This window comes from Coffea eugenioides, chromosome 11 (assembly GCF_003713205.1).
Source record: "Coffea eugenioides isolate CCC68of chromosome 11, Ceug_1.0, whole genome shotgun sequence".
NCBI classification, from domain to species: domain Eukaryota; kingdom Viridiplantae; phylum Streptophyta; class Magnoliopsida; order Gentianales; family Rubiaceae; genus Coffea; species Coffea eugenioides.
In genome coordinates this window covers 49696976-49723320 of record NC_040045.1, presented here as the reverse complement: position 1 = coordinate 49723320, position 26345 = coordinate 49696976, and the positions used below count along the sequence as shown (strand labels likewise).

Genomic DNA, 26345 nt, shown 5'->3' with positions numbered 1-26345 from the left:
TTTTTAAACGTTAGTCTGCTAATATATTTGTTAAGAGCTAAATTATCAGTAAAATCAGTACAGAGCTTTAAAAAAAGAAAAAACAGTATACATTTTTTTAAAAAAAAAATTAATAAAATTGGGGAATCCATCTCGGCACCTTTTTTGTCTTGACACCGAGTCCACGGTGGCACGGACTTTTGCATTCTGTAGCCAAATGTCCTGCATGCAACGGCCCTGTACTTAAATGAGTTTTAGACCGCAATTGCGTGGAAGGAAGGAAGGGCAAAAGAAAGGAGCACCGCCTCTGGCTGCCATGGACTTCCCTTCATTCTTCAAAGTCCTAGTCCATGATTCCAAGTCCATACTCGTAAGTAATAAGTTCCATTTCATGTATATGTCTATGAGAGGGGGAAGAAAGGATTGATGACTCATCAATGAATGTGACTTGCATTTTATGTTTTTTTTTTCCGGTTCTGATTAATTTCTTATTTGAGCTGCATGCACTGACTAACTGTCTGAGATGTAATATATAATGCATTGCATGCTGTGTATGATATGTCCTCCTTGCAGCGTATACCGACTCTATTTGTGAGTAGATTCGAAGAAATATTGCCTCAACATGCCCTGCTTAAGACCAAATCTGGAGAAACGTAGCCCGTAAAGATTGTGCGCATTGATGAGCGCTACTGCTTCACAGATGGCTGGCCGAAATTTGTGAATGATCTTAAGCTGGAAATCGGCGATCTTCTGGTGTTTTGGCTCATCATCGAGGCAAGATCCAGCTTCAAAGTTGCAATTTATGGAATCAGAGGGTGCGAAAAAGAGTTTAATTCAGCAGCTACAAACCATTGTCCCATCAAAGTTGAACAAGCTGAATCTACTGAATTGGACCTGAAAACTATTCGCATTTTACAACCTAAGCCGTCTGATACCGGTACCACCACCTACGGTTTGCTCTTTTAACTTTTGTTTTGCATTTTCTGTTTTTCTGAGTCTGCAGTCTGCAGGTCGAGTTTGTGAATTATCTATCCCTTGTCAGGCAAGTATATATAGGATGCCGTTACAAAGGAATTGCGTCCTGATTCAGTTAACTAAGTCCCAATTTCATCGATCTTCTGGAACTATATATCCTGCTGCACTTGTTTACTATTTTGAATGCATAGCATACGAGTGCTTGGTACACTCCCAGTAACAGTACTAGCTATTGAGTTTGGTCATTTCTAGTTTCTCCATCAAGTGGGAAAAGTAAAGGCAAGTAAAGCAGTATTGCTGAATCCCAATAAAGTGCTTTTCTTTTGAATAGATGCAAAAAGAAGAAAACTAAAGAGGAATGAGAATACTAGCCGTGGTGCTCAGAAATCTTTTAATTCAGTGGAAGATAGACGCTTCACCAAGGTTATGGCTAAGCATCATCGTTACAGATTGGTAAGTAAGAGCGCCTTGAACCCAAAAGGGAAATTAAACTGAAGAAGATTTTTGACATGGGCATTGGTGGGCTTGCCTTGTTAATTTGAATGGTTTAATTTCTTGTGTGAATTTAAGCATGTTCCGCTGCTGTTTGCTGAGAAAACTGGACTAATGGGCAAGACACAGGTGGAGCTGCGATATCAGAACGGGTGGTCAACCAATGTGGTACTAAAACAGTCTACGAAACCTCACATGCTGGACATGTGTGCAGGCTGGCCTGAATTCCGAAAAAAGAATAGGCTACTGTGTGGGAAAAAGTGTGCATTTGAGTACGTTCCTGAGACTGATAGCATCCAAGTTCAGCTGCTTGAGGAACAAAATTAGCCAGCAGCCTGTTCAATGCATCTATTGTATTATAATTCATATGTGGTTAGCAATCTTCATAAGGTGGCATAGCAAGTTTTTCACTGTTTTATGACAGTTCACGGCTAACGCCATGCAGGTTTTGTAGTTTTGAACATCCAAGGACAGGTCTTAATTACCATGGCTCAGTGCTCTTGGCAAATTTCTGTCCAGGTCTTTTGCTTGTAATAATACATATGCAATTATCGTCTAACCCGTTTATGTAGAAGGAGAACTGATCTTGAAGGTCGGATTAGTTTTTGGTCCTGCTTAAAGCAAACACCGTGTAAAGAAACTGATTTCACCCATGGGACTTGTCCAGTGAACACTGATAAATCTCTGCACGCAGGCTAACAAGGACAGGGTCCAAATCCTCCTCCCTATCTCCCTCTCGTTCCACCTTTATCTGAAGTACTCCCATTGATTCTGGTTTTTCTTAAGCAGAAAGGATATGACCATTAATTGTGTCATTGTCCATTTCAAACTGAAAAATCTGATTTTAGCAAATAAATTTGTATAATTTTTTGTACTTAGAAGTTTTCAAGGCAAAAGTACTCGACCAACTCAGAGGTTGGGGGACTTGGAGATCCAGGATCTTAGTTTTGGGAGGGGTGTTTTTGGGGGGGTGTTGCAAATGATCCATGATATTAGAGTAAAGCATACTAAATGCAAAATGAAAGTTTAATAGATTATAATTGGGAATAAGAAAATTTTAAAAATAAAGATAAAGTATAAAGAAAATTGTGAAAATTAGACTTATATGGTTTTATTTATTATCACATTTATAATCGTGGTTGAAATTTCTTCCACTTGTATGACAGTTGATTTTTTTTTGTCTTTGATTTTCTATGTAATATATATATATAGTGTTATTTTGTTTGCTATTTTAAAGTTATAGTAATCAAAGAAAAAAAGGTGGTTTGTTATAAGAAATTTGATTAAAAGAAATTTAACGTTTTCGTAATTGTTGTTAAAAATAGTATTAATCGTATGATAAAATAGGTACTAGTAATATACCTTTATAAGAAAATTAATTGTTAGATTGGTATGGCATACTTTCCAAAAAATAAAATAAATTAATAAAAAGGTGACCGTACAATGTAGCATTTTACACAAAGGAAACAACTGTCAAATCAAAGTCAACCCAAGAGCGACCGTAGTACTAAGAAGTTGCTTACGTGTAAAAAGTTATTCCAAAAAAAAGAGTAAAAGAAATCAATCACAAATCTCGATAACCTGGGGAGGAGAATGTAGAGGAGACTAAATCACCACCGGTCCAGATAAGTACTTACACATATGCTAACTTTTCAGGAAAGTCCGAATTGTTTGGAAAGCCATTTTTCAAAGAAAAATTGTTACCTTTTTTGTGAACACATTTTCTAATCATTTTTTTATTTTACATATATCAAATCATTACAATAATTTTTTTTGTAAAAGAATCTAAAAAAATGAAAGCCAAACATGACATTAGGTAAGAAAATTTGATCCTTAACGCAAGTAGAGCTTTAGAGCTCTTTTCGTGACCAACTTGGTTTTGCGAGCTGACCTTACGTCCACGGCTATACGCACTCTACCGTAAAACTGACAAGGGCACGAGTCCCCAGCAAATGGAGCGCAGCGGTGATAGACCGGCCAAAGCTTTTTCATGCTCGTGAGGCTAAACCCATCTAGCTTTGGTTCCCCATTCCACAAACTAGAATGCCATTTTCGTCAAGGACAAAACCTGAGAAGACAGAGTGCGAAGTGTGAAGAGAAGTGATCATGACAAGTAAGGCTAAGGCATCGCCTTCCTTCTTTAAAGTCCTCGTCCCTGGCTTTTACTCCAAGCTCGTAAGTAAAAATGCTGCTATAACTGCATATCTACTCTTATCTCTTTTGGTCGGGCATTTATGAGTGTATCTGCATGACTAACACCTGGCAGATTGCATCTGTCAACTTCACTTGCCATTAAATACTGTTGCTCAATGGAGATTGTTGACTCCAATTTTCGTACATTTAAGTCTAGTAACTATTTGCTATCCGTTGGGAGTATGATGCATCGAGTATTATTGTGCTGCAGAGTATACCGCCACTTTTCTGGAAGACCTTTGAGCATCTGTTGGCTGAAAGTGCCCTGCTTCAGATTAAATCTGGAGAAACATGGTCCGTAAAGATTGAGCGAATTGGTGAGCAATACCTTTTCACTGATGGCTGGCCAAAGTTCGTGAAAGATCATGGCCTGAAAATGGGCGAGTTTCTTGTGTTTTGGCTTGTGCTTGGCAAAAACAATACTACTATCTTCGAAGTTGCAATGTATGGAACCACTGGGTGCGATAAAGATTTGAATCCATCAGCCCCGATCCACGATCCACGTCATTTTGTGCCTCAATTGGTTGATCAACTGAACCCGGAGATCAATCGCAATCCACTTACTCAGCCATCCAAAAGTGCAGTCCAAGGTAATTAGCTTCTTTTTAATTCTAAAAAATGGGTTCTTTCACCCACCCTTCACCTATTCTTGCCCTTTTCCTTTTAGGGTCCTTTACTGATAAGCTTGAATTTTGGGTTTTTTTTTTCACCCTCTTTCGGTTGCAATTGATATTCTCCAACAACCCCACCAAAAGAAACAAAAAAAAAAAAGAGGAGTAAAGAATGCTAGTATACATTAAGACAGACTGGTCAATTTTGGTACTGTGTGTTATGAGAGTGCTAAAAGAATGCTCCCCCTCTCAAGGGTTTAAAGCCATTTAAATGCAAAATATTAAAATCTACAATTGCTTTTTTTTTTTTCCCACTAGAAGATGGAAATCTTGCACCGTTCATTCCAACTTAATTACTCTATAATGCACCATGCAGGTTCAAGAAAGAGAAAATCAAAGAAGATTCGGTATGACAAGCGATCTCTGGATGCTGGCAAGTACTATACCAAGGTTTTGGCGAATTATCACCGATATAGAATGGTAAATTAATTTTTCTATCCAAATAAAAAGCAGCAATAAAAAAAAAAAGAATAAAATTCACAAGGCGGTAAACCAGTTTTGCCTGAATATTAGTTACTATATTTTGCTTAAGGTTGTAGTTTTGTCTGAAATTTTATCGTAATATTTATTATTAGAACGTAAAGATGCCATTTGCTAAGAAGCATGGACTCGTAAACAAGTCAGAAGTGATGCTGCAAAATATGAATGGAGCATCTTGGCGTGTTGAACTGCGGCTCTACGATAACGATATGCTATACATGTGTAAAGGGTGGACTGATTTCCTGGAAAATAATGCACTAGAGTTGGGACAGGAGTATGCCTTTGAGTTCATTCCTGAAACTGATAGCATCCGGGTTCAGCCGTTCAAGAAACGTTAGTCCAATACCCCACTCCCCATTCCCCAACAGCTTCCTCTCCCTAACCGCAGTAGAGTTGTGTGCTTGTATTTGGAAGTTGATAAAGTAGCTTTTGTTGTTCTTTCTGATATTAAAGGCTAAAGCCTTTGCCAGTGGTTAGTGGCTCGGTAGTTACTCCGAGTTTGTGCTAATTAAATCTGTCAACTCTTCCTTGTAATTTTGGTCTGATCGACCTTTCAAAAAAGATAAAAAAAAAACAAATTGGTCTGATCAAGACAGGATGTTTTGCAGCCGCATGCACCTCGTGGAATGGAATCAACTACAAAGCCGGTTTGGAGTCATATCTAAATGACTGGCCGAAAATAAATTCAACAGCGATTACCTGCGCTAGCAAGCCTCCTGAACCAAGTCAGCCATTAGGTGAAGCATAAATTGCAAGTCTCATTGTAGGTTGGGAATTTAGACATTTGTACCTCCAATAAAATTCAAAAGTTGCAGCAGTGCATTTCTTTGAGAGTAAATGACCTGGGGAGCCATTAAATTATCACCGTTGTCAAGTTTTGACCCTCGATCTAATTTTTGTCTCCGATGAGTCCCTAAACAATAAAAAATGCATAGTTTAAATGCAAGTTTTGACCCTCGATCTAATTTTTGTCTCCGATGAGTCCCTAAACAATAAAAAATGCATAGTTTAAATGCTTCTGATTATTTTATGTGTGAGTCAAGCCGGAAGCAAATGGCATTATTGTCCAATCATATTTGAAATATCAAGAAAAGAATATATCTCTCTCTCTCCAGCTAATGATTTCATCTACAAGTTTAAGTAATAGTTGAAGTAGCAGAAGCTGGATTTTTTATTATTATTATTACTCAAACATCTATAGTTATTTGATCATCCACCAAATCCAGACAATCAACATCAATAGCTTGTTCCATTTTTTTTTTGAGTTCAAAAGCTTAAAGTGAGCTGCAAAAGGAAGACAACAATTCAACTTGTCTGCTTACAACCTCAATGCTTGCAAAACATGAAGAGATTCAAAAATTCACCGATAGCCCAAAGTGCTTCCTGAGTTAGATTGTTAATTAGGAGTAGAAGAAGAGGATAGCATCTCCATGAGCTTCTTGTCCTGTCTTTCCATGGCCACATCCCAAACGTCGTTATCAATGTGTTTCGGCCAGCCATGGGTGGCTTTGTGGATAAAGTCCTGAGCATTCCCCATCACGAAAAGCATGTCAAAATTTATTTGTTTATATCATCATTACAATTTCTAACCCATCTTTTTATCTTCTCAATTATCTTTTTATCTTCTTAATTATCTTTTTATCTCACATACATCACATCACAAAAAATGCTACAGTAAAAATATCTCAAATAATTTATAATCCAAACAAAACCTAGTAAAACACTCCTTCGATCTAAAGGTGGCTACTCATTTTTATATTCCCCTTTGATTTAGATTAGAATCTTTTGATCTAGAGTTGGGATACTTTCTGACTCCTTTTGGTCCAATTGAGCATTCTCTAAAATAGGTTAGATAGGTTAGAGTAAAAGTACGAATAAAAGTTGATAATTGACAAAGCAAACCTGGTCCTACGCATGTACAAATCTCGTGCGGTTTTACCTGATGTTGTCCAGCAGAAAAGCAAGCCTGACCTGTATACAGGCCTTTAGTACAAGTTGCGGTTCAGCAGTTCTGGCGTCTAGAGCTATCAGCTATGTGCTTGCGTGCATCTCGGCCGCACTCGAAAGTCGAAAATACTTTTCGAGGGGCCTGATTCTAAGTCTAGCCACAAGCCACGCAGCCAATAAAGCCAAATCATTCCACGGGGAAATGGGACAGGACGGTCATCAGTATGACCGTCTCTGAACGGTTAATGGTCATGATCTAGCCTTAAAAATTTATGCGATTGAGATCACAAGTTGTAACTTGATTTTCATGTCATGTGTGAGATTCACAAAAATTTGCTCTAAAATTACACGATGTGTAAAAATAGTTACCCGATGTACAAAAAAAATTACGCGCAGTTAAAAATGGGCAAAACCGTCGGGACGGTTGCAGGTGCCCCTTGTCCATTCCACGGGTGCCAAATCTGACAACCTTTTCTACATGTGTTACAATTACATGTACTCCCTCCCTTTTTTTATAACTGACGTTTAAGAAATTTGCTCTTAAGTACTTTTATCTGTCGTTTTATTATCCCCATGCAGCATTAATTATTTTTTCACAATTTTACCCTTTTATCTCTCTTTTCATAATTGGTGGGAGTTAGTTTGCATTGCTTTTGGCCTAGTAAAACAGCACCATTTAATACTCTAGTGAGAGAAAACATGGGTGAATTGGACAATTAATAAGGGTACAAAAGGAAAGTAGTGTATAGATTTAAACAATGAAAAACTTTTCTTAATTGGTGTGCAAAATCTTAAACGTCAGTTATAAAAAAAGGGAGGGAGTATATATGAGCATTTTGAAAACCTTCTATAAACATATTCCGAAGTTATCTTTTTATATTTCACCTAGATATTTCCTCAAAATCTTGATACACAACCCAAACAAGCTTGGAGAACAGTTTGGATTTTTTTTCCCAATCGAGTTAATAATTATTAAAATTCCATTCAAGCATATCCCATTTATCATTTTACCTCCTAACATTTTTTTGTCTCATTTTATTTCCTATTGGACAAAATTACCTCTATATTATCCTATTCTTATTTTTCCTATCTTTTGTTTTTTGTCTTTTGTCTTTTTTCCTCCTTTGTTTTCTCTATCTCTTACTTCTTTCTTTAATTCCTCCTCTTTTTTCACAAGAAACTCCGTCTTAGTGATTGAAATTAAAAAATAAAAATTGCAAAAATCAAAGATCTAATCTTCTCTTTAAATGATTACAAAATATTTAAATCACTTCTCCAAAATATTTAAATCACTTCTCCAAAAATCAAAGGCCTTGTTTGGATTGCGATTTTTCATCGAAAAATTATGTCGTTTTCCGTGATCACATTTTCCTATTATCTTTTTTCCTCACATACATCAAATCGTTACAGTAATTTTTCCATGAAAAATCATGGAAAATGCAATCCAAACACAACCGATCATTTTTTAACATTTTGATTCTTTTGCTTTCTTTTCTTTCCATTCCGATTTCTCATTTTATTCTTAAAAAAAAAAATCACAAGATGAATTTTGTGACTAATTAATAATCATTAACTATAATTTATGACACATGACATCACACAAAAAATTAAAATTAACTTTTGATGCCTTTAAAGTTTCACGAAAAAAGAGGAATACAAATAATACCAAAGTAGGCATTTACCCGCCTTTATGTATTACACTGCACTAGGCAGTCCGTAGCATGATCAACCAAATGTTCCATAGACAGCACCGGGCAGTCCTTAGTCAAAAATGAAATGTCATGCTACTAGGGCCTAGGCCCATGTGGGAAGCAAATGAAGTACTAATTGACAATTTGGTGGCATCGGTCAGAAGTCTGAGCAAAAAGTCAATTGGGTTATGCACTCCCATCATAATCTCGATGGTTATCCTTATAAGTAAGTATTTGACGTTTTCGCGAAGAAAGAGAATTTACCGGACGAAAGATAGTAGATAGTAGTACAAACCCACACTCCAGATGGCAAATATGGGTTTACCCTCGTTCTTCAAGGTTCCACGACTTCAAATCCATACTCGTAAATCCATCATGCTGTGTTATATGTCTTCTTGCAGCGTATACGTTCAGTATTTGCGAATACGTTTGAACAAATTCTGCCCGAGCGTGCCCTGCTAGTGATAGAGACCAAATATGGAGAAACATGATGGTCTGTAAAGATAGAGCATGTTGATGATAGCTACTGCTTTACGGATGGCTGGCTGGCCAAAATTTGTGAAGGATCTCGAGCTGAAAAAGGATGATTTTCTGGTGTTCTGGCTTGTGCTTCCCCGTAAATTCCATCTTCATGTAGAGTTGCAACATATGGTGGCATCAGTGGGTGCGAGAAGGATTTAAGTTCGGCAACAAACCACAAGCCCTGGCCCCAAACGGCGGAGTAAGAGATCCCGTCTTTGTGTTAATACTGGACTGTTCCAAATGCATTTGCGGAGGAGGCTGGGCGTAATAGCCAGGAAGGAAGTGATGGTGCGGTGTCTGCGTGGGTGGTCAACCACCGTCGGACTCAAGTTCAGCCAGAAATGTTGGGAGGGTCGACATTTGCGGATCCGGATGGACTGAATTCCGCACAAAGAACAATTAGGGGATGCGTTCAAGTTGATTCCTAAAACTGATAGCCAATATCAAAATCTTCAAGGATAACGACTTCACATGAAAAAGCCAGCCAGACTGTTGACTTCAAGAATGAAGATAAATGGGGTGCCGTTGTTTGTGGAAACTATTCCAGTTTTTTTTTTTTTTTTTTTGGCAAATCAGGTCTCTTCCTTTCTAACTATGTATATTGTCAGTTCTCTAATTCTCTTTTTGTTGGATGCATGTGGTACACTGGCAATAGAATTGGCTACTCATGCAATTGTTACACGTCAGTCTGCAACCTTTTTTTTTTTTTTTTTTTTTCTTGAATTAATAAATGGCACAGCTTATGGCTAAAGTCCCGTAAAGCTATTATATGACAATTCAATTTTGATTCTTGAACTAAGGGAGTTGAAAAAAAAAAGAAAGTCATGAATGTAATTACACTTAAATCGTACTATACTATAAAATGACAGTAAATGCTTTTCCAGTGTACGACTGTTTACCTTGTGCCTTTACTAATTACTTTTATATATATATATTTTATATATTACTGATTACAATAGATTTACACCACTCTATATTGAAAAGAGTGAAATCTATATTGAAAAGAGGGAAATCTAAAGAGGTTTAAGGGTATTTCGAAGGAGCATTTCAGAGGAGACTAAATACCACGGTCCAACGACACTCCTATTTTCAAAAAAATCTAAATTTTTTAAAATATAGACAAGAGGATTTAATCTCTTTACCGTGGAGTTTTAAATACCTCTTGTTAGCGAACTATTTCTGTTTTTTACTAATTACTTATTAGCTGCACCCTGATGCTGTATTTAGCTTCCATTCAAATTCGTTGGCTGGTCAGTTCCTCTGCTCGAGATGCCAGGAGCTACACTTCAAGAACAATAACTACATTACTTGCTCTTTGATTACTTCCTCAGCTAATCTCCCTCCCATCCATCTTCCAATTCCGTCCCCCTTTGCCCCTTCCTCCACCAAGTAATCAGAAGCCATCCATGGCCACCGGTCAAAGAGGAAAAAAGAGATCACACCAGACAACCAATAATCCGGCCAAGAACCCACCACACTTCTTCAAAGTTGTGCTTTCTTCTGTCGGCCAAGGCATGGTAAGTAGCAGTAATAATCTAAATTAGTAATACTACTGAGCTCTGTTATTAGCATGTCATGCTCTTCCGCTACTGTAAGCTCTGTACATGGTGATTTTTCTGTTTCCTAATTATATAAACATTCAGAGAATTCCGACCGCGTTTATGAGAGAACACGGAGAGAGTTTGAAGAAAGTGGTGTGGTTAAAGGTTCCGACGGGAGCTTCATGGCCAGTAGCATTGCTCCAGACCGATGTTGGAACCTGGCTGCGGAAAGGGTGGCGGGAATTTGCTGAATACTATACAATTGACAGAAGTTATTTCTTGGTGTTCAGATACGAAGGGAACTCCCAGTTCTATGTCATAATATTCGATCCAACTGCTTCAGAAATTGAATATCCCGTCGAAGCCGGGAAGGAGCAGGGTGTCCATGTTAATGATTTGGACCAGCTGCCTAGGAGGAGGACGAACCCAGTGCAGATATTTGATGAAATTGAATCTGATGATGATTCTATTGAAATCTTGGAGGAGATTCCGGCCGCTGCATCATCATCCCATGCCCATAACCGAAGAAAATCACCTCAAGTTGATGGGAACAGGCGTTCTATTCGCGCAAAAAAGGAGAGTATTTAAGTTTTTATAAAGCAAAGAAATTTCTCTAATCAGTCCCTTTAGTTGTAATTTTCGAATCATATATATATATATATAAGTACCAAAAATGAGTTTGATTCACAATATTGATGTTAATATTTATTTGTCAGCAGAAGCATCTTTCCAACGCCAGTAACAAAATAATATGATCGCTAAAAGACAATTTTATTGCTTAACAAAGAGCAAAACCTTTCACATCCAAGAATCCCTTCTTCATTCCTTTGTTGCAGCCATCCTATAATGTTACTAATTTAATCATTCTGATAATTAACTTTACTTTGTTTTTTTTTTTTTGTTTTGGTAGGGCACTCTTTCTACTTATTCATATTGTATTCATATTCATTGATCAAGTTATCTTTATTTCAGCTTTTTGTTTCGTCAAGGTTCCTTTTTTTGTCCCCCTTGTTAGATTTCTGAGTGTACTTGGTCCTGCATTGGCTATTCCAGCAGGCATATGTAACTTACCCTTCCTGAGAAACAAAAATCTATGTTCACATTCGAGTTGTTATCCTTACTATGTATGTCATAAGACTAATAACAGTAATGACTAGTGTTCTTTTTCTTATTTTTAATTTACGGAAAAAGAAGATTTGGGTTATGAATAACTGTTAATTAATCCAGAAAAATAAGGTAAGTACGCGAAGAAACATGATCTAATTCACATTTTGTAAGACTGTTTAAATCCCTGTTCAGTAAGTATAAAGCAATTTCCGTGATTCTGATTTTGTAAAAGTCGATAGAACAGAACCGGGGCATATAGTAAACACATGGCGGTATGTCTATTAGCACAGACAAATCAATCCCATCCATTAATTTGACTAATCAATACGTATTGCCATTTCAGTTCATTTCCCACTGAGTTTCCTTTCCCCGAGGAATCAGAAAAGTGTTCAACTATTAGCATTATATTACGCCTTGGCAATTTGGCATTGTAGTACGATGCTTGCTCTTAGATTTCTCCGTCAGCCCACAATTCACCTTTGTTGTGTGAGAAAGAGCTCTTAGGAGTAGCAGTTACCAAGCCCTTTAATTTGTTTCTACCTTCTGCTATCACATTGCTCCTTTACTGTCAAGGAAGCAGCGGGATGGCCAACACCACCCATTCCAGACGCCGCAATCTTGTAATCAGCGATGCACCGCACTTTTTCAAAGTTGTCTTTTTCCCCATCAACAGAGGCATGGTAAGTACTACTATTAGTAACATTATGGTTTTTCATTCTAGTCACCTGCATGTATGTTACTGTTGAATTCTAATGCTAGCTTCTTCTTCTTGCTAATCCTCACAGAAAATTCCAACAGCGTTTATGAGGAGATATGGGGATAATTTGAAGAAAATGGTGTGGTTGAAGGTTCCAACTGGAGCTTCATGGCCTGTAGAATTGCTTCACGGTGACGAGGGAACTTGGCTACATAAAGGCTGGCTGGAATTTGCAGAATACTATTCCATTGAAAGATTCCATTTCTTGGTTTTCCGATATGATGGAAGTTCCCGGTTCCATGTCGTAATTTTTAATACAGCAGCTTCGGAAATAGAGTATCCAATGGAATCCGCCCACCACGGTATGCATGATCGTCAGGGCCAGCTGCCAAGGAGGACAAGCCTGGTGCGGAAGCTGGAAGAGATTTATTCGGATGATGATGATGATGATGAATCTATTGAAATTGTGGAGGAGATTTCTGCACCATGCAAGGGTAAAAAGTGGGGAAGAAAGTCAGAAAACACCCATCAGATTGGAAGGGATGATGGATTTGTGCATGGTCTTCAATTTGGAGGGAGGATAAAAGGTGAGTAGCTAGAAGTTTTTCCCTCGATCAATTAAATACTTTTTGTTTTGTTAATTAACACAGTACATTTTTCTGATTCGGGTGAATATATCTTTCAATTTTTTACAGCCAGAGGCCGCTCTGCGTTAAAGAAAAGTACTTCTATAGCTTATCAAAGAGCAAAAGCTTTCAAATCGAAATGCCCATTCTTTATTGTTTTCATGCAGCCAAGTTATGTTTCCCGTTCATTCACGGTGGTAAGCTAATCGTAGTACTACTAGTATTCACCTTTTCAACTTATTTATGTTACTATTCCTGGTTGATTTTCTTCTCTGACGATGTGTAACAGATCATTATCTCTCTTTTTTTTTTCTTTGCAGAATATCCCATTGACCTTCGTCAGGGACTACCTTACTACTACACATTCTCACATGGATTGGGAGCTTCGTCTCTCGGAGGGGAAAAAGAAATGGTCTGTGAGGTGTACCTTTCATTCGCGGAATGCCAAAATTTATCGTGGTTGGAAGGAGTTCGTGGTCGAAAACAACTTAGTAACTGGTGATGTTTGTGTCTTCGAACTGGTCATGGGAGCTAAAATCTTCAACGTTACTGTATACAGAAGATGTTGAAGAACGTTCAGCAAAGTTATGTCCACTGCATCCTGATCCTGCCATGTTTATACGGAGCTTTAGCGGTTGACTTGCGAAGTCTTTTGTATGATGTTAGTTTGCTCTTGGCATTTTTTTTGAAGTACTTTAGTTTTGCTCGCATGCATGGCATCATCCGATATGCCTTTTGGTAATAGTTTGTAGGATTATTGAATGAAAGACCGAGTATTGTTCTGGTATCAGATTGCAACATTTCTGGCTCCTGAACTTAGCATGGCTTTTGTCTTTTTGATGATTAGTTTGCTTAAAAGCTGCTGTGGTGTTCTTCTCTTTCTGTTATCCTTTTTGCTCCTCCTGGAAATTATGTGTTGAGTGGAGGCTTTACCATTACACGGTTTACCTAAATTACCCAGTTTCGTCTCATTCACATATCAATGGAATAATAGCAGTAACTTTTCTGAAATTGAAGCATGACACAACCTGGCAAAAATCTACACGAGGTTGACAAAGTGACAGGATGCTAAAGTTCGCCCTCTGAAAGTGGACCTTTTAATTCCGCATTTTGCTTCTAAACTGCCCTCAACAACTACAAATTCTGCTTTTAAGTTCCTATCTGTCCAAAAGAATATTGCCACACGAAGCCGTCCTCTAGCATGGAAATTAAACTGACTTCCTTTTCTTCCGGTTACTGGATTAAATGCTTTTCTTCTCTTCTGGTAAATTGGTTGTCCTTGTGGCTTTTTTATCTTCTGATTCTGTTTCGAGTTGGACTTCTCCCTTGTCACCATCCTCCCTTGTCACCATCCTGCCCCCCTACCTTGGCTTTCTGAAAAACAATTTGAAGCAGGAGAATGGGTTTCTGTGGATGCTTAATCTCTTCAGTCAGCCACAAAACTATATCGAGCTTGCTCCTGCGCAGTCAATAGAATGTTCTTACAAGCCCACCCCACAGCCAACATCTCTTCATTCAAAATGTTCACATTCAATTTCGCTAACTTCTTGCTGTCGTCGATCAATTTGAACCATTCTTGAGAATGTGGATAGGGGCACTCAGCGGATTCAACACTGTTCCTGCCACTTACAAGATGTTTGCGGATGTAACATGCCTACACAGAGAAGAAGATTTCTTTAACTTTACTAGTGTCTGGAATGATACAACTTAATCCAGTAGTCATATCCTCAAATTCTAAATTTAAGTAAAACACAGAAATTTTAAGGAAGAAGCATAAGTCGAGCCTGCCGAAGGAACCATTCTAGCCACATTACAAGAAATATTATGGAGAGCGAGATTCCTGCTTACCTGCAGTAAACCTGTCATAACATCTGAATAGCATGCTCCTTCCCGTATAGAAAGAACAATCCCATGCTGTAAATTTTTTTCCAACAATAAAGTACAACAAAGAGTCAGGAAAAAGCAAAAGTCATTAAACACAAAAAATCCCAATTATGGTTTCACACTGGGGCATACTCGATCAATTCTCGACAATCCTTTGCTGAATCTCTCCATGCATATGAAATAGAAATCCTCGTCCTTCAAAGCTTGCATTGTCAGCATTGCTAGCTGAGGTAGTTGACCTCTCACATTTAAGCAACCAATTCTAATTGGCCAAAGTTCCCTGCCTAATGAAAAACTATCTAAGAATTCATGACATTGAAGCTTCAATATGGAAAAATGCAAACTGGGGGCCTCACCTTTTCTCCACGAGCAATTGATACCTTCCTCTCTACTTATGTCAGCAGGTGATGGAATGTATTTTTGATGAATCCATGCATTAATAATAATCTCAAGCCTATCCTGGACGAGTAAATTAGAAAATAAGAAACTCATTCAACACCACAATTAAATAGACTCTGAATCTTCTTCCTCGTTAAAAAGGTATGAGAACAGAGGGAATAGAGTCTATAATGAAAAGATGAATCTGCATTTCAAACAAGTATACAAGAGGAGATCTCATCATACCTTTAATTGGTCAATAGGACAGGAAATATAGGCAGCAAAAAGTAGCTTTAGAACGGAATCAGATTCAAATAAATAGGCAATCAGCAAACTTGCAGCATCAAGTGCGAATCAAACTAGTTTTGCAAAATGACCACAATAACACTTCCTAAGTTGGATTCAGTGGGAATGATTCTTGCATTTAGATAGCAGGCTAGGCTATATCAGTACTAGGTAAGGACCATTTTTGTGAGTGCTGGCTTGAAAACTACAATTGTCAATGGGAAAGAAAGGAAAAAGATATATATTGTTTAATTGGTCGAATTTGAAGCAAGAGGAGCATAAATAGACACATATAATTACCTGTAGGCTTGATTTTCAAAAAATTTAATGCGAAACTGAGGAGCTGGACACACTGGAAGCAGGAAAAATACCAACCTTGGTCAGTGTTTGCAGATGCACATGCTTCAGCCCTTGATAAATTCCAAAAAGATCAATTGCCGAGAAGATTGGGTATACCACAAATGGTAGAGCTGCCTGCACTCTTTCACATAATTGCAAAGAAAGGCATATAGCAAGTCTCAAATCACTTCAGTACACATCTTCAACTATTAATTACAATATAACTAAGCATCATAAAGGAAAAGCCACAATCTACCAAAGTAATCTAAACTGATCTTTATTTTCGTACATTTTCATTTCTATCAGAACCTGATATGCAGTTAAAAGGGTCTAATCTCAAGTACACACATCTCACTAACTCTTACAGCAAATTAGTCTGTCGAGTACATGAAATGATTGTAACCCCTGCTTTGAGGATCATGCACAGATATAATCTAATAATAACAGCAAAAATGAAAGTTCAAACCTTTGGTTATTTCTAAGCATGATATTTAAGAGCACTGCTAGCACAAGACCAAGGTTATCAAAACAAACTGTTTGAATCTGCAAACCAATAAAAAATCAGATGTCATGACATAAAAGACCATGAAGAATAAACAACTAACAAGCTGCAAAACTTATAGTTAACCTGTGCCTTCGCAGAAACTTCACCAAGGTTATCGGCAACTGCAAAGCTTCTATGCACAGCTGTCTGGTAACAATGGGGCAATAGTGAAGATATGGTATCAAATATATTCTTAAAATAAATATAAGAAAAGCACATGGTATTCCATCTGTGACTTTAAAAAAGTTAACTTGTGAAGTATGCTATAGGGGAAAACTACACGAAACGCAAGTGAAATAATCATATATTAGAAAACCATGTGTCACCTAGATCCCCTTTATCCAGCCTGAAGACGTGAGAGAGATGAAGCTCTATGGCACTTGTAGTTTCAATTGGCTCATGACAATGAAATGCACCATTATTGTGGTGTTAATTACATGCCAGATATTATATTTTGCAAATTTGAAGTCTTATCATGAGGGAAAGGAATTAATTCAATGAAGAATAAGTAGTTGTACAAAAGCCGAAAACACGAAAAACTAGTAAGCTAACGTCATACAGAAACTTACACCAGTGGCCAAGTAGCATGCTAGGCTTATTTGCTTTGCAATATTGGCAACCGAAGCAAGCAGCAAGAAGTAGCTGGGAAAAAGCGGAGTCAGCAGCTCAACTCCAATGCTCAAACTGAAGAGAACAGACGTTGAGAACCTGACTCTCTTCATTTGGGAAGAGAAAAGTGAAAACGATATCATAAACTTCACCTCACATTCCTAAATACGCAAAATGCTGCACCAATATTCTTCTTAAATAAAGTCTATACCTTAAGGTTGGTATCAAAAGCAGATGCTAGGCTAGCAGTGTAGATACACCTGCTCAGCCGTCCAAGCCCATCCTTCAACACCCAATTCAAAGCGGCGGCCGAGGGAAGCGACCTTTTGTAGCCTATTCCAATTGCCCTGAACATTGCCTACACACGCCTTGAAGTTTGGCCTATTAGCTTCCTTTACATTTGCAACGCAAATTAAGTAGCTTTTTAACGTTTAATCCAGGATACTGCAACAAGAAACCATGCAAGTCTGGTCCATGGACCGACAAAATTAAGCTGATGAAAATACTCTCAAAAACATTACCTGGGTAGCAAGAACCTGAAGAGCTGAGCTGAAAACTCTGTGCAACAACTTCCATTTAACATATTCCAGATAATTTCCACTCACTTCCCTTGGGAGGAAGAAGTTTCTCAAAGCAGAATTGCAGATTCTAACCAGCCTCCGAACCGCATCATCAAAATCAAGACAAAAGTCCCATAAAGAAAAAGAATTCTCGTGAATAGATACCAATTTCAGTCCGTTACCATCCCAGAAGTACCTTGAAGCACTGCCGGAACTTCGAATAACAATGGGAAGGTGATAAGAATTTGTGGGTTGTTCTTGTTCTTGTTGATTTTTGTGGTTTTGGTGGTCTTCTTTTTCAAAGTCAAAGTCCTTGTGAAAGTTGAACGAGGATTTCAGGGAGCTTACAACTCTTAAGGGTTTAACGAGGGTTATGGGTTTAACTGTTTTGGCCGGTTCGATTAAGGAAATTTTGGCATTGGGAGAAGAAGCCCACGAATGGTGGCAATGAGTAGAGTTGATAGAAGTTGCACATAAACTGGATTGCATGAGAAAACCTCTAAAATGAAAACAATAGAAAGGGAGATAGGAAGAACTGGATTCTCGTGCGCGTTCTGATTTCTCTAGTAGCTGAAGATGGAGCTTTTCTGCCTTCGCCTTGGCCTAATTGCGGGGAATTTACTGTACGACGAAGAAGGCAGGCGGACTGGGAATGGGATGTCCCACTAAACATACACCCAGCCGCCGCTGTAACGTGCATTTCTGTTGCTCTATAAGTTTCATTCTCAGTTCTTTCTAGATGTGATAACAGGGGCCCAAGCATCAGGTAGAGAATTTTCCTATTTCCGCCGAGATCGACTTAGTGTTTAATAAGCACCTTTATTAGTTATTACTTATTACTTATTACTAATGAGAAGTGCTATTTGCAATAATATTTTATTATTCATGCTCTCACTGTCATTTTAATCATATAATTTTCATTTGTTAGACCATGCAATGAAATAAAAGCAACGATGAAAGTGCAAATCTAAGATTGTGTTTGGATTGCATTTTTCGTCATTTTTCATGAAAAAATTACTGTAACGATTTGATATATGTGAGAGAAAAAGATGATAGGAAAATGTGATCACAGAAAACGACAATATTTTCCGACGGAAACAAGCAATCCAAGCAAGGCCTAATATTTCCTCTTACTAAATACTACTCAAAGATAGATTAGAGTGATTCCTTCCACACTTTTAATGTACAATTTACACGCTCTGGCTGGATGGAAAGTAGAGCATAAACATTGGAAAAATTACATTTTACAAATATCACCATCATCATAGATCTTCATTTCGAACTGTTGAATGAATTTGCAAGGACGAGAACTGGTATTTTTCTTTCTTCCATTCGTGTCAAAGCTCGCAGCAACTATGTCAAAGTAGCAGTGATATCAGAAGAAAACCAAATCACTTCGAGAACGTGTTAAAGCATAACCAGCAGTGTATTGGCATCCAACTCGGTGTGATTCAGTCCACAATAATGTCATGCCAGCCCAGTAGCCGGCGGCAACAACTCACAACACTACCAAATTCCAGACGTCTGACCATTAGAACTATGATTATCTTGTTTTATACAGTGGTGCTGTTTCTGTACAGTGGTGCTGTATATTGACGTATCTCGGCTACAAAAGCCATCTAAAGCCTCACCTGGTATCAATGAGAGAAAGAACTTGCCTCAGTGCTATAAACTGAATACTCACTGGCGCTAAAATTTGGCCTCTCGTCATCCCACTTGACAATCTCCCTTGCAAACCTGAGTGATTGATCTACGCTATTTGGCTCCAAACCATTCACCAATGAAACATACAACTTTCGATCGGTGAGAGAAGAAAACAACCTCTTGAATTTGACAGCAATGTAATGGAAACCCAGCTGTCCCAAGGAGGGTGCATGGTTGACACTGCTGTTAGAACTGTTGGCACGATTACGACTCGTTACTGGATGAAAATCATCAAACCATTCACATTTGGTTAGAGAAATCCGTTCTATCTTTTCCTCGAACAAATCATATTTGTTAAGCAATAGAAGAAAGTCCATCTGATCAAAAGTTGGATGAGAAACAATGCTCTCAAAGAACTTTCTGCTCAACATCATCTTGTTCACCAAGCTTCTTTTTTCATCAACGGCAAACTGATCATAGTCACTTAAGGCCACAGCGAATATGACAATTCGAACATCTTCAAACATCTCCAGCCACTTGCAGTTTTCTCCAAATCCTCTTGACTGCACTCTGATAAGCTGGAACCTGCAAAAGAAGAATGTCACCCTTTGATTACCAGAACAATGATGAAGTTCAAAATTAATAACAAGCCCGAAAATAATGCAGCAGGAATCATCAATTTAGACTGCAGCATTGTCTTCCAGACTTTTGGATCTTTGATTGAATACCCATTCTTTTTGCACCATCACCAGGGATAGATTAACAACACATCATGTCCTGTATTAGAATTGGAACATTGATAATCTGATACAATAACTGCCCTATGCAAAACATTTTTTTTTTTTTGCTGACAAATAATGAAATGGGACCACAAGACAAGCAAAGGTTCCTAATGGAATACATGCCAACAATGCTTTTTCTGTGATCATCCAAGGAATGATGATTGCTCGAGCAATTCTGCTATACATTATAAAACTCTCTATTTGTTTTGGTCTTTTTCCCTCCTAAATCATATTAACACTAAGAGTCAATTGTTGCAATTCACTAAAAGAATAAACATTTTGCAAACTAAGCCTATGACTTTCACCAATTGCATGAACAAGAAATATTGGATATGGACCAAGACACGAAAGAGCAATTTTATCAGACATAACTCTGAGCAGTTAAAAGTAAATTAAAATGAAGAAGCATGAAGAGTTACCTGAGCAGAGAATCATGTTGATCACTGCTGTTAAAGTTTTCTTCATATGCTGGTTCGGGGAATAAGAAATCCACACAAGCAACCCCATTGGATGAAGTAACACCCTCGGCATAAAGGATATCCACGTCAGTTGGTTCATAATCGAATCTCAGTATGTCAACCATCTAAAGCAGACAGGAACAATCAAATTAGACCGACATGTAAAGAGACACATCCATTAATCCATATGTTACTTAGTCCAAATACTGAAACCATTAAAGCTATAACACTTAGAACTTCCCTAATCACACATTAGTCTAAGACAAGTGATGGTAAATGCTTGTTTAGGTACTTCAGAATAAATCAAGCAAACCCAAAAGCCCAAACATGCAATCACTAAAAGACTATGCAATCTCATCAACCAATCTGAAGTAGCATAACATAAACTTCTTCAGAAGATGCAATCCAAGTCTGGATCAAGACTATGGGAAAAAGGTTTGCTAATCATTATGTTTCAATCAAAAGTAAACTCCACGCGTATATCTAGTCAAAACTGAGAAAGAAGTCTTTCCTGACAAAAATTAAACACCTAGGGAGGCACCATCTTACCCGCTCTAAAAAATAACCAGCAACACTTGGTAGCATTTCCAGCTCAGACCTCCGCTTATAGGCTGCCTGAATGGCTGAGCTGCTCCACATTTCCTCAATCAGAGGGGCATATTCCCGAATAGAAGCAGGGAAAACAGCTTCAAGATTACCTGACACCATAACTTTGAGAAGCCAATCAGAGAAAGCTTTCAGCCTTCGACAAATGGAATAGATGGTTTGTTCCTCTCCACCATCAGTACGCCCTGTAATTAGCCAGAAGAATTCCAACTTAAGATATTACTCATACCGAAAATCAGAATTGGTCAATTCAATGGTGTTGCAAGCATGCAACAATACAGCAATCCTTCAAAACCAATCCAAGTATCAGAAGAATGAAGGTATATCTCCTTTAAAGGTTTTTAAAGTGTTTAAACTGGTCTTCATTGCAGGACTCCATTGTTATGCAAGTTTAAACCTCAACTTCTTTTTTGAATTGTCAATGACTGGTTTATTATACCTATGATATGGTAAAAAAAGTTCCAAACAATTAAATGACTGTCTCATTAACACAGAAATACAAATACAGTTTCCATGCAGCACTATGTGTAGGATATGGTCAAAGGAGGACAAATGGGACCCGCCAGACTGTCACTTGTTAAATCTTTAGACTTCTTTGTCCTCTGGTACTCCAAAACTTTCAAATTGAAACACAGGGCAGCTATTTTAAGCCCTATAAACTTCATGAAGTGGCCTTGTGGAAGATCCTTTCTGACATAGCTAATATTACAAAAGAGAATAAGCTACACTCATAACTTCAGAGTGAAATAATCAGGGAGGCAAATGAAAGAACCACCTGGATGCTTAGTGCCCCATTGGAAATAAATGCAGCCATCTAAATAGAAAAAACTAGAGCATCCACTAATCTTTTTCTTACTGTTAATCATTTCTTTGATAGGTACCATGCATCCTTTCACTCAAATAATAAATTTTGATGCATAATTGAATAACTTGAACAAATTGTTGATCCATTCCAGCCATACTAAGAACGTCATGGTGCATGGCTGTACTCAAGTCAAAGGAAATCTACAATATAAAACAACTATATCATACCTATGAGCTCATCTTCACTCGAAGGCTGATTTACCCTTAAATCGTTCAAATTCTCCTCTTCAAAACGCTCGCGCCCCTCGAGAAGTATACCAAGGTATCTATACACATTGCTCTGGATCAATAGTTTAATGTTCTCACGCTCATCCTCTGAGAAAGGGACGTCTTTGTAAAGTATTTTGGCCTAATACAGCAATTTACAAGAATTTTTTAGACATATCCAATAGCACAAGAAAGAGACACCTAAAGAATAAACAACAAAATGTTGAGACACACACAAACAGCACCAACAAGAAAAAGGTTATAAGCATTATGTACATACATAATTTGCAGAGTTGTCTCATATCTGCTTAAAAGAGAAAAAAGAAAGCAAAAAATAAAAGCAAAAGAAAAGAGGCAATAGGCTATGGCTGCAGAATAAAGACGGAACTCCTATAGTCTGAACCAGCATCAGCAAGACAACTATCATATAGCTTGTTAGAAATTCCTTAGTGGAACCACCACAATTATATAGGCATGTTATAGTGTTTTATCACATGAAGTTATTAACAGTTTGTTATCTTTTACCCTACAGAAGAATTCTATACTTGAAATACGTATTTAAAGCATGACTAGAAAAGCAGGACATAATTATCTACTTCAAAGTCTATGAAGCTTTGAGTTCTTTGTGTCTTTAGAAGCAGACAGAATTTAGCTCCGGTAATGTTACAAGGCCATATAAATATATAAAGTTCTCCATCACCATGGACCAAAAAGGAGCCATTGCTACTCAACAAACTATTTGATATTTCAAAATCATTATTCCATACACAAAATATTGAAATTGTCAAAAGCAGGATGATGGTTATTCCTCAACAAAAGGACAGCTAATTTGTCTGTCAAAGCAAAAGACTGCAAGAAATAGATATAACGCACCACAAAGAAAGGAATCAGTTAAACTCTTGCCTAAGCAACAGAATTGATTACAGACATAAGAGCAAAACGTTCACGAACTAGTGCAGTGGATAGCAAAATCACCTGCTTAAATATGGTGCTTGTTCCAGATCCGCTATATCCAATTAAAAGAAACTTTTGGAGTGCCCTCTGCTCAAGGTAGTCAGGTGCTGTATGACTGACAATATTACTGAATTGATCTCCAGAAGCACAAGAGGATTTTGAAGGAACTGGAAGAGAGAGAACAGCACAAACCAGCTTTGTTCCAGCCTGAATAAAGAGGACGCAGAAGAAGAAAGTTGAGGGGAAAAAATGTGTTGACTTAATATCCAAAATCGATTTGTGTGCTGAACAGGTGTATTTGCAAGTGAGAGAATGCATGACAAGTTAGAGAAGAAAGGCAATTGGAGAGAAATTTTACAAAATCAAGCATATCTTTTCCTATTTTTCCCACCTTGCCCCAGATATACCCTTTGGTATTCTTCTGTCCTTCTTCTTGGTAAGAACCATCCTCGTTCACCCAAAAATGTGGGTTTCCTGCACATTGTACACCGGCCAACTGTAGCAACAGAGACAAGGCAGTTAATAGCTATTTTGTAAGAATTTTCATTACTGACTTAAGCAATTGATGTGAATAAGCACCTGCAACATTCTTAGTTCTACTTTTGTGATTTCACGGCCATTAATATAAACCTGAGTGTTTCCATTGCTAGCATCTGGCTTGATAGGACCACCAACATTCAGATGGGGACTAATAATTTGAGAAGGCTTCTGCCCTTCCTGTTAAAATCAGCAGAAAACTCAATGAAGTTGCCCAAAATTGGGAAGAACAATATCTACAGTAAATTCCCTTTAAAAAAATTTTCATCACCTTTCCCCAAAGACCAGATACTTTGTCGTACCAATAATTTCCTGGTTTTAATTTTTTTGGAGGGGCTGGGCAGCTTTGCAAAAGAATTAGCTCCTCATAACAAAGAGGTCTTCCATTTACACAGACATACTCTGGTGGCAGCTGATTTACTTCACATAGTTTCTCAGCTTTCATAATCTGACGGATCTCCAAGTCATTGAGCAACCGCTTGAGCATTCTAGAGCACTTTCCCAAATTACCTCGCTTTGACTCATCAATCTGAAAACCAATGCAACTAAGGCACTTTCTTCCTTCTGGCATAGACCCCATTGCTCTCAGCACACAATTACTGCAAAATTTAGCATCACAAACTGTACAGACCTCCTTCTCAGTAAACCTATTTCCTTTCAAGCATCTATAACATGCCCCTTTCCTCACCCTGACTGCAGGTTCCTTCTTTGCACGAACTACCTCAGGACCAGCTCGACTAAAGCGGTCATTAGAGTCCTCATCCTCAGACTCAATATCACAGAAAGTCACAACTGGGGCTCGTTTCACATCACAACCAGGTTCATTACAGCCATCTGCAACCTTAAGAGAGGATACCCGAGAAGACGGGTAATCCACACTAATTACCGACTCATTTGAGGCCCAATCAGGCTTGTTCAAATCATTATTATAGTCCAAACTCCCTTTATAGTCTCTAGAAATCATCATTTTACGGGAGCTTTCTGATAATTCCCTTGACTTCTCAAAGCTGCCAGAGAATCCCAATGGCCCGGAACTCCCCACCCCGTTCAACAACTCGCGTGAGTGATCATGGCTAATGGAGGAAGATCCCAAACCATTTGACCTATCAACCATACCAGACAACTCTCCTGATTCATATTGACCGCAGGGATAGTGCGTATCAAGAGAACTACTTAACTCTCCTGATAAATCGCAGCCATCATTACCAGGCCGTCTTTCCTCAAATGCATATACCGAGCTAGGAGAAACAGTAATTTCAGACCCTGAAGCTAGTTCTTTACTCAGAGACTCATCCCTAATAACAGCACCATTTGGCGATTCAAACGCAATAACAGAAGTTGGCGAAACATTGGATTCAGACCCTAGGAATTTCAACTCTTTGGAAAACTTTTTAGTTAAATTATTCGCTAATATTGGCTGAACTACTGGTAAGGACAACTTATCAGGCAAAGGCATCTGTGAAACCACCGCGGCCACCGGAATCCGATCGACATTGATGGGCACCGCCCGCGGAAGCTCGCTAGTAATTGGTGGGCCGTGATATTCCATGGCAAAAGCAAACTCCAACCTCTCCTCCACCACTATGTTCCCCACTTCCGGCGACATTTTCCCTCCTCCGGATTTACCCCTTAACAGCTTTTCGCTAAAAGTACCATTCGCGATGTCGAAAAGTTTATCCCAAGTGGAGCTAAATCAAGATATACACAGACCCGAAACCCAAAAAAAGACAAAATGTCCAAACGAAAATTACAGAAAAAAATAACACGAAATAAGGGATGGATTTTTTGGGAGCATAAAGAGAAGTGCTTATCTTGGCCTGCAGCTACTAGAAAAGAAGGGATTCCTGGGAGAAGTGGAAAAGAATAAAAGTGAAAGAGGAATTCAGGGAGCTACAAGCATATGTCTTAATTGAACTGGGATTAAGGAATAGGAACCGGAGGTAGAGCGGACAAGATCAAATGCTGAAGGTAAAATCCTAAGCTAGGGACCACAGAGACAGACTTCTGGTTGGGTTGCAATGGAGGAAAGAGTGTATCGGGAAAGTGACGAGGAGTTAGGCCTCTGTTGCTTTCGAGTAGGGAGAGTGGGGGAAAAAGACGGCAGAAGAAGGAAACACTTGTGGTGACTGGTGGGTGCTTCCCACTGTTGTTCTGTGTGAGAGGAGAAGGAGTGGCACTCTTTTTTCCTCCCTTTTTCTTTTTTCTAACCCGTTTCCCATTTTGTTTTACCGTAAACTCCTTTTTTTTCTTAAACTAGCGCGATGCGCGCATGTGTTTGGTGCCTGTGGTTAAAGAAGATTTTACGATAATTCAAGTGAATATCAAAAAACTCACGCGCATTGAGTAACAATATGAAGTAACAAAATATCTAATGTATATTGGAAGATGGAGAAGAAAATTATGCATGCTATCTTGCTCAGTTCATATATTTTGAAACAAACACTTGTATATGAATTTTTTATTAACAAGACTAAATAAACTTTAAACAAATATCTAAATGATTAATGGCAATAAACAAAGTGATTATCCACTTAAAAATGCATCTACACAATATTCCTGTTGATGAAAATAGCCAACTTTTTTAGCAACGACAAAGCCTAATCTCAAAAGGTTTGGTTCCATCCAAGAATTCAGCAATGGATCATCAACCCCCCATAGATTTTGGGTGAACATAATGCCAAATGCCCTTAACATAGGCATTTACCTGTAATTTCATTAATTCAATACTAATTAGATCTTTTCCCAAAAAATAAGGACAATTGAGAAAAATCAC

The 26345-nt window shown here is 38.1% G+C and overlaps 4 protein-coding genes across 4 annotated transcripts; 2 read left to right on the top strand and 2 right to left on the bottom strand.

The window, feature by feature from the left end:
- The first annotated feature begins 3484 nt into the window (after positions 1-3484).
- Positions 3485-5256, top strand: LOC113754432 (B3 domain-containing protein REM5-like). The gene is made up of 4 exons (XM_027298839.1): positions 3485-3621; positions 3851-4229; positions 4627-4730; positions 4886-5256. Exons 1-4 carry the CDS (start codon positions 3553-3555, stop codon positions 5126-5128), a joined length of 795 nt encoding a protein of 264 aa, XP_027154640.1. The 5' UTR covers positions 3485-3552; the 3' UTR covers positions 5129-5256.
- A 5417-nt stretch (positions 5257-10673) lies between these two features.
- Positions 10674-13490, top strand: LOC113752820 (B3 domain-containing transcription factor VRN1-like). The gene is made up of 6 exons (XM_027296874.1): positions 10674-10680; positions 10724-11071; positions 12172-12278; positions 12384-12882; positions 12991-13118; positions 13242-13490. Exons 1-6 carry the CDS (start codon positions 10674-10676, stop codon positions 13488-13490), a joined length of 1338 nt encoding a protein of 445 aa, XP_027152675.1.
- Positions 13491-13900: 410 nt separating this feature from the next.
- LOC113751146 (protein root UVB sensitive 4) lies at positions 13901-18185 on the bottom strand. Its single transcript, XM_027295028.1, has 10 exons — positions 17482-18185; positions 17172-17318; positions 16921-17067; positions 16436-16498; positions 16274-16350; positions 15844-15949; positions 15162-15264; positions 14938-15089; positions 14770-14835; positions 13901-14575 (listed from the first exon to the last, which is right to left on the bottom strand). Exons 1-10 carry the CDS (start codon positions 18007-18009, stop codon positions 14348-14350), a joined length of 1617 nt encoding a protein of 538 aa, XP_027150829.1. The 5' UTR covers positions 18010-18185; the 3' UTR covers positions 13901-14347.
- A 419-nt stretch (positions 18186-18604) lies between these two features.
- Positions 18605-25688, bottom strand: LOC113753337 (extra-large guanine nucleotide-binding protein 1). The gene is made up of 8 exons (XM_027297463.1): positions 23844-25688; positions 23615-23752; positions 23427-23531; positions 23057-23242; positions 22043-22223; positions 20954-21195; positions 20366-20529; positions 18605-19749 (listed from the first exon to the last, which is right to left on the bottom strand). Exons 1-8 carry the CDS (start codon positions 25176-25178, stop codon positions 19158-19160), a joined length of 2943 nt encoding a protein of 980 aa, XP_027153264.1. The 5' UTR covers positions 25179-25688; the 3' UTR covers positions 18605-19157.
- Between the last annotated feature and the right edge of the window lie 657 nt (positions 25689-26345).

Excerpts from the sequence above, each read along its gene's own strand:
- LOC113754432 (XM_027298839.1), top strand. The coding sequence starts at position 3,553 with ATGACAAGTAAGGCTAAGGCATCGCCTTCCTTCTTTAAAGTCCTCGTC. Across the intron at positions 3,622-3,850 it reads CTGGCTTTTACTCCAAGCTC|AGTATACCGCCACTTTTCTG; the intron begins GTAAGTAAAAAT and ends ATTGTGCTGCAG. Across the intron at positions 4,230-4,626 it reads ATCCAAAAGTGCAGTCCAAG|GTTCAAGAAAGAGAAAATCA; the intron begins GTAATTAGCTTC and ends TGCACCATGCAG.
- LOC113752820 (XM_027296874.1), top strand. Across the intron at positions 11,072-12,171 it reads TATTCGCGCAAAAAAGGAGA|GAAGCAGCGGGATGGCCAAC; the intron begins GTATTTAAGTTT and ends TTTACTGTCAAG. Across the intron at positions 13,119-13,241 it reads TTTCCCGTTCATTCACGGTG|AATATCCCATTGACCTTCGT; the intron begins GTAAGCTAATCG and ends TTTTCTTTGCAG.
- LOC113751146 (XM_027295028.1), bottom strand. The coding sequence starts at position 18,009 with ATGCAATCCAGTTTATGTGCAACTTCTATCAACTCTACTCATTGCCAC. Across the intron at positions 17,319-17,481 it reads TTCAGGTTCTTGCTACCCAG|GCAATGTTCAGGGCAATTGG; the intron begins GTAATGTTTTTG and ends AGGCGTGTGTAG. Across the intron at positions 15,090-15,161 it reads CAATTGCTCGTGGAGAAAAG|GCAGGGAACTTTGGCCAATT; the intron begins GTGAGGCCCCCA and ends GTTTTTCATTAG.
- LOC113753337 (XM_027297463.1), bottom strand. The coding sequence starts at position 25,178 with ATGTCGCCGGAAGTGGGGAACATAGTGGTGGAGGAGAGGTTGGAGTTT. Across the intron at positions 23,243-23,426 it reads AAGGGTATATCTGGGGCAAG|GCTGGAACAAAGCTGGTTTG; the intron begins GTGGGAAAAATA and ends CTCTTTATTCAG. Across the intron at positions 19,750-20,365 it reads CAACATGATTCTCTGCTCAG|GTTCCAGCTTATCAGAGTGC; the intron begins GTAACTCTTCAT and ends CTTCTTTTGCAG.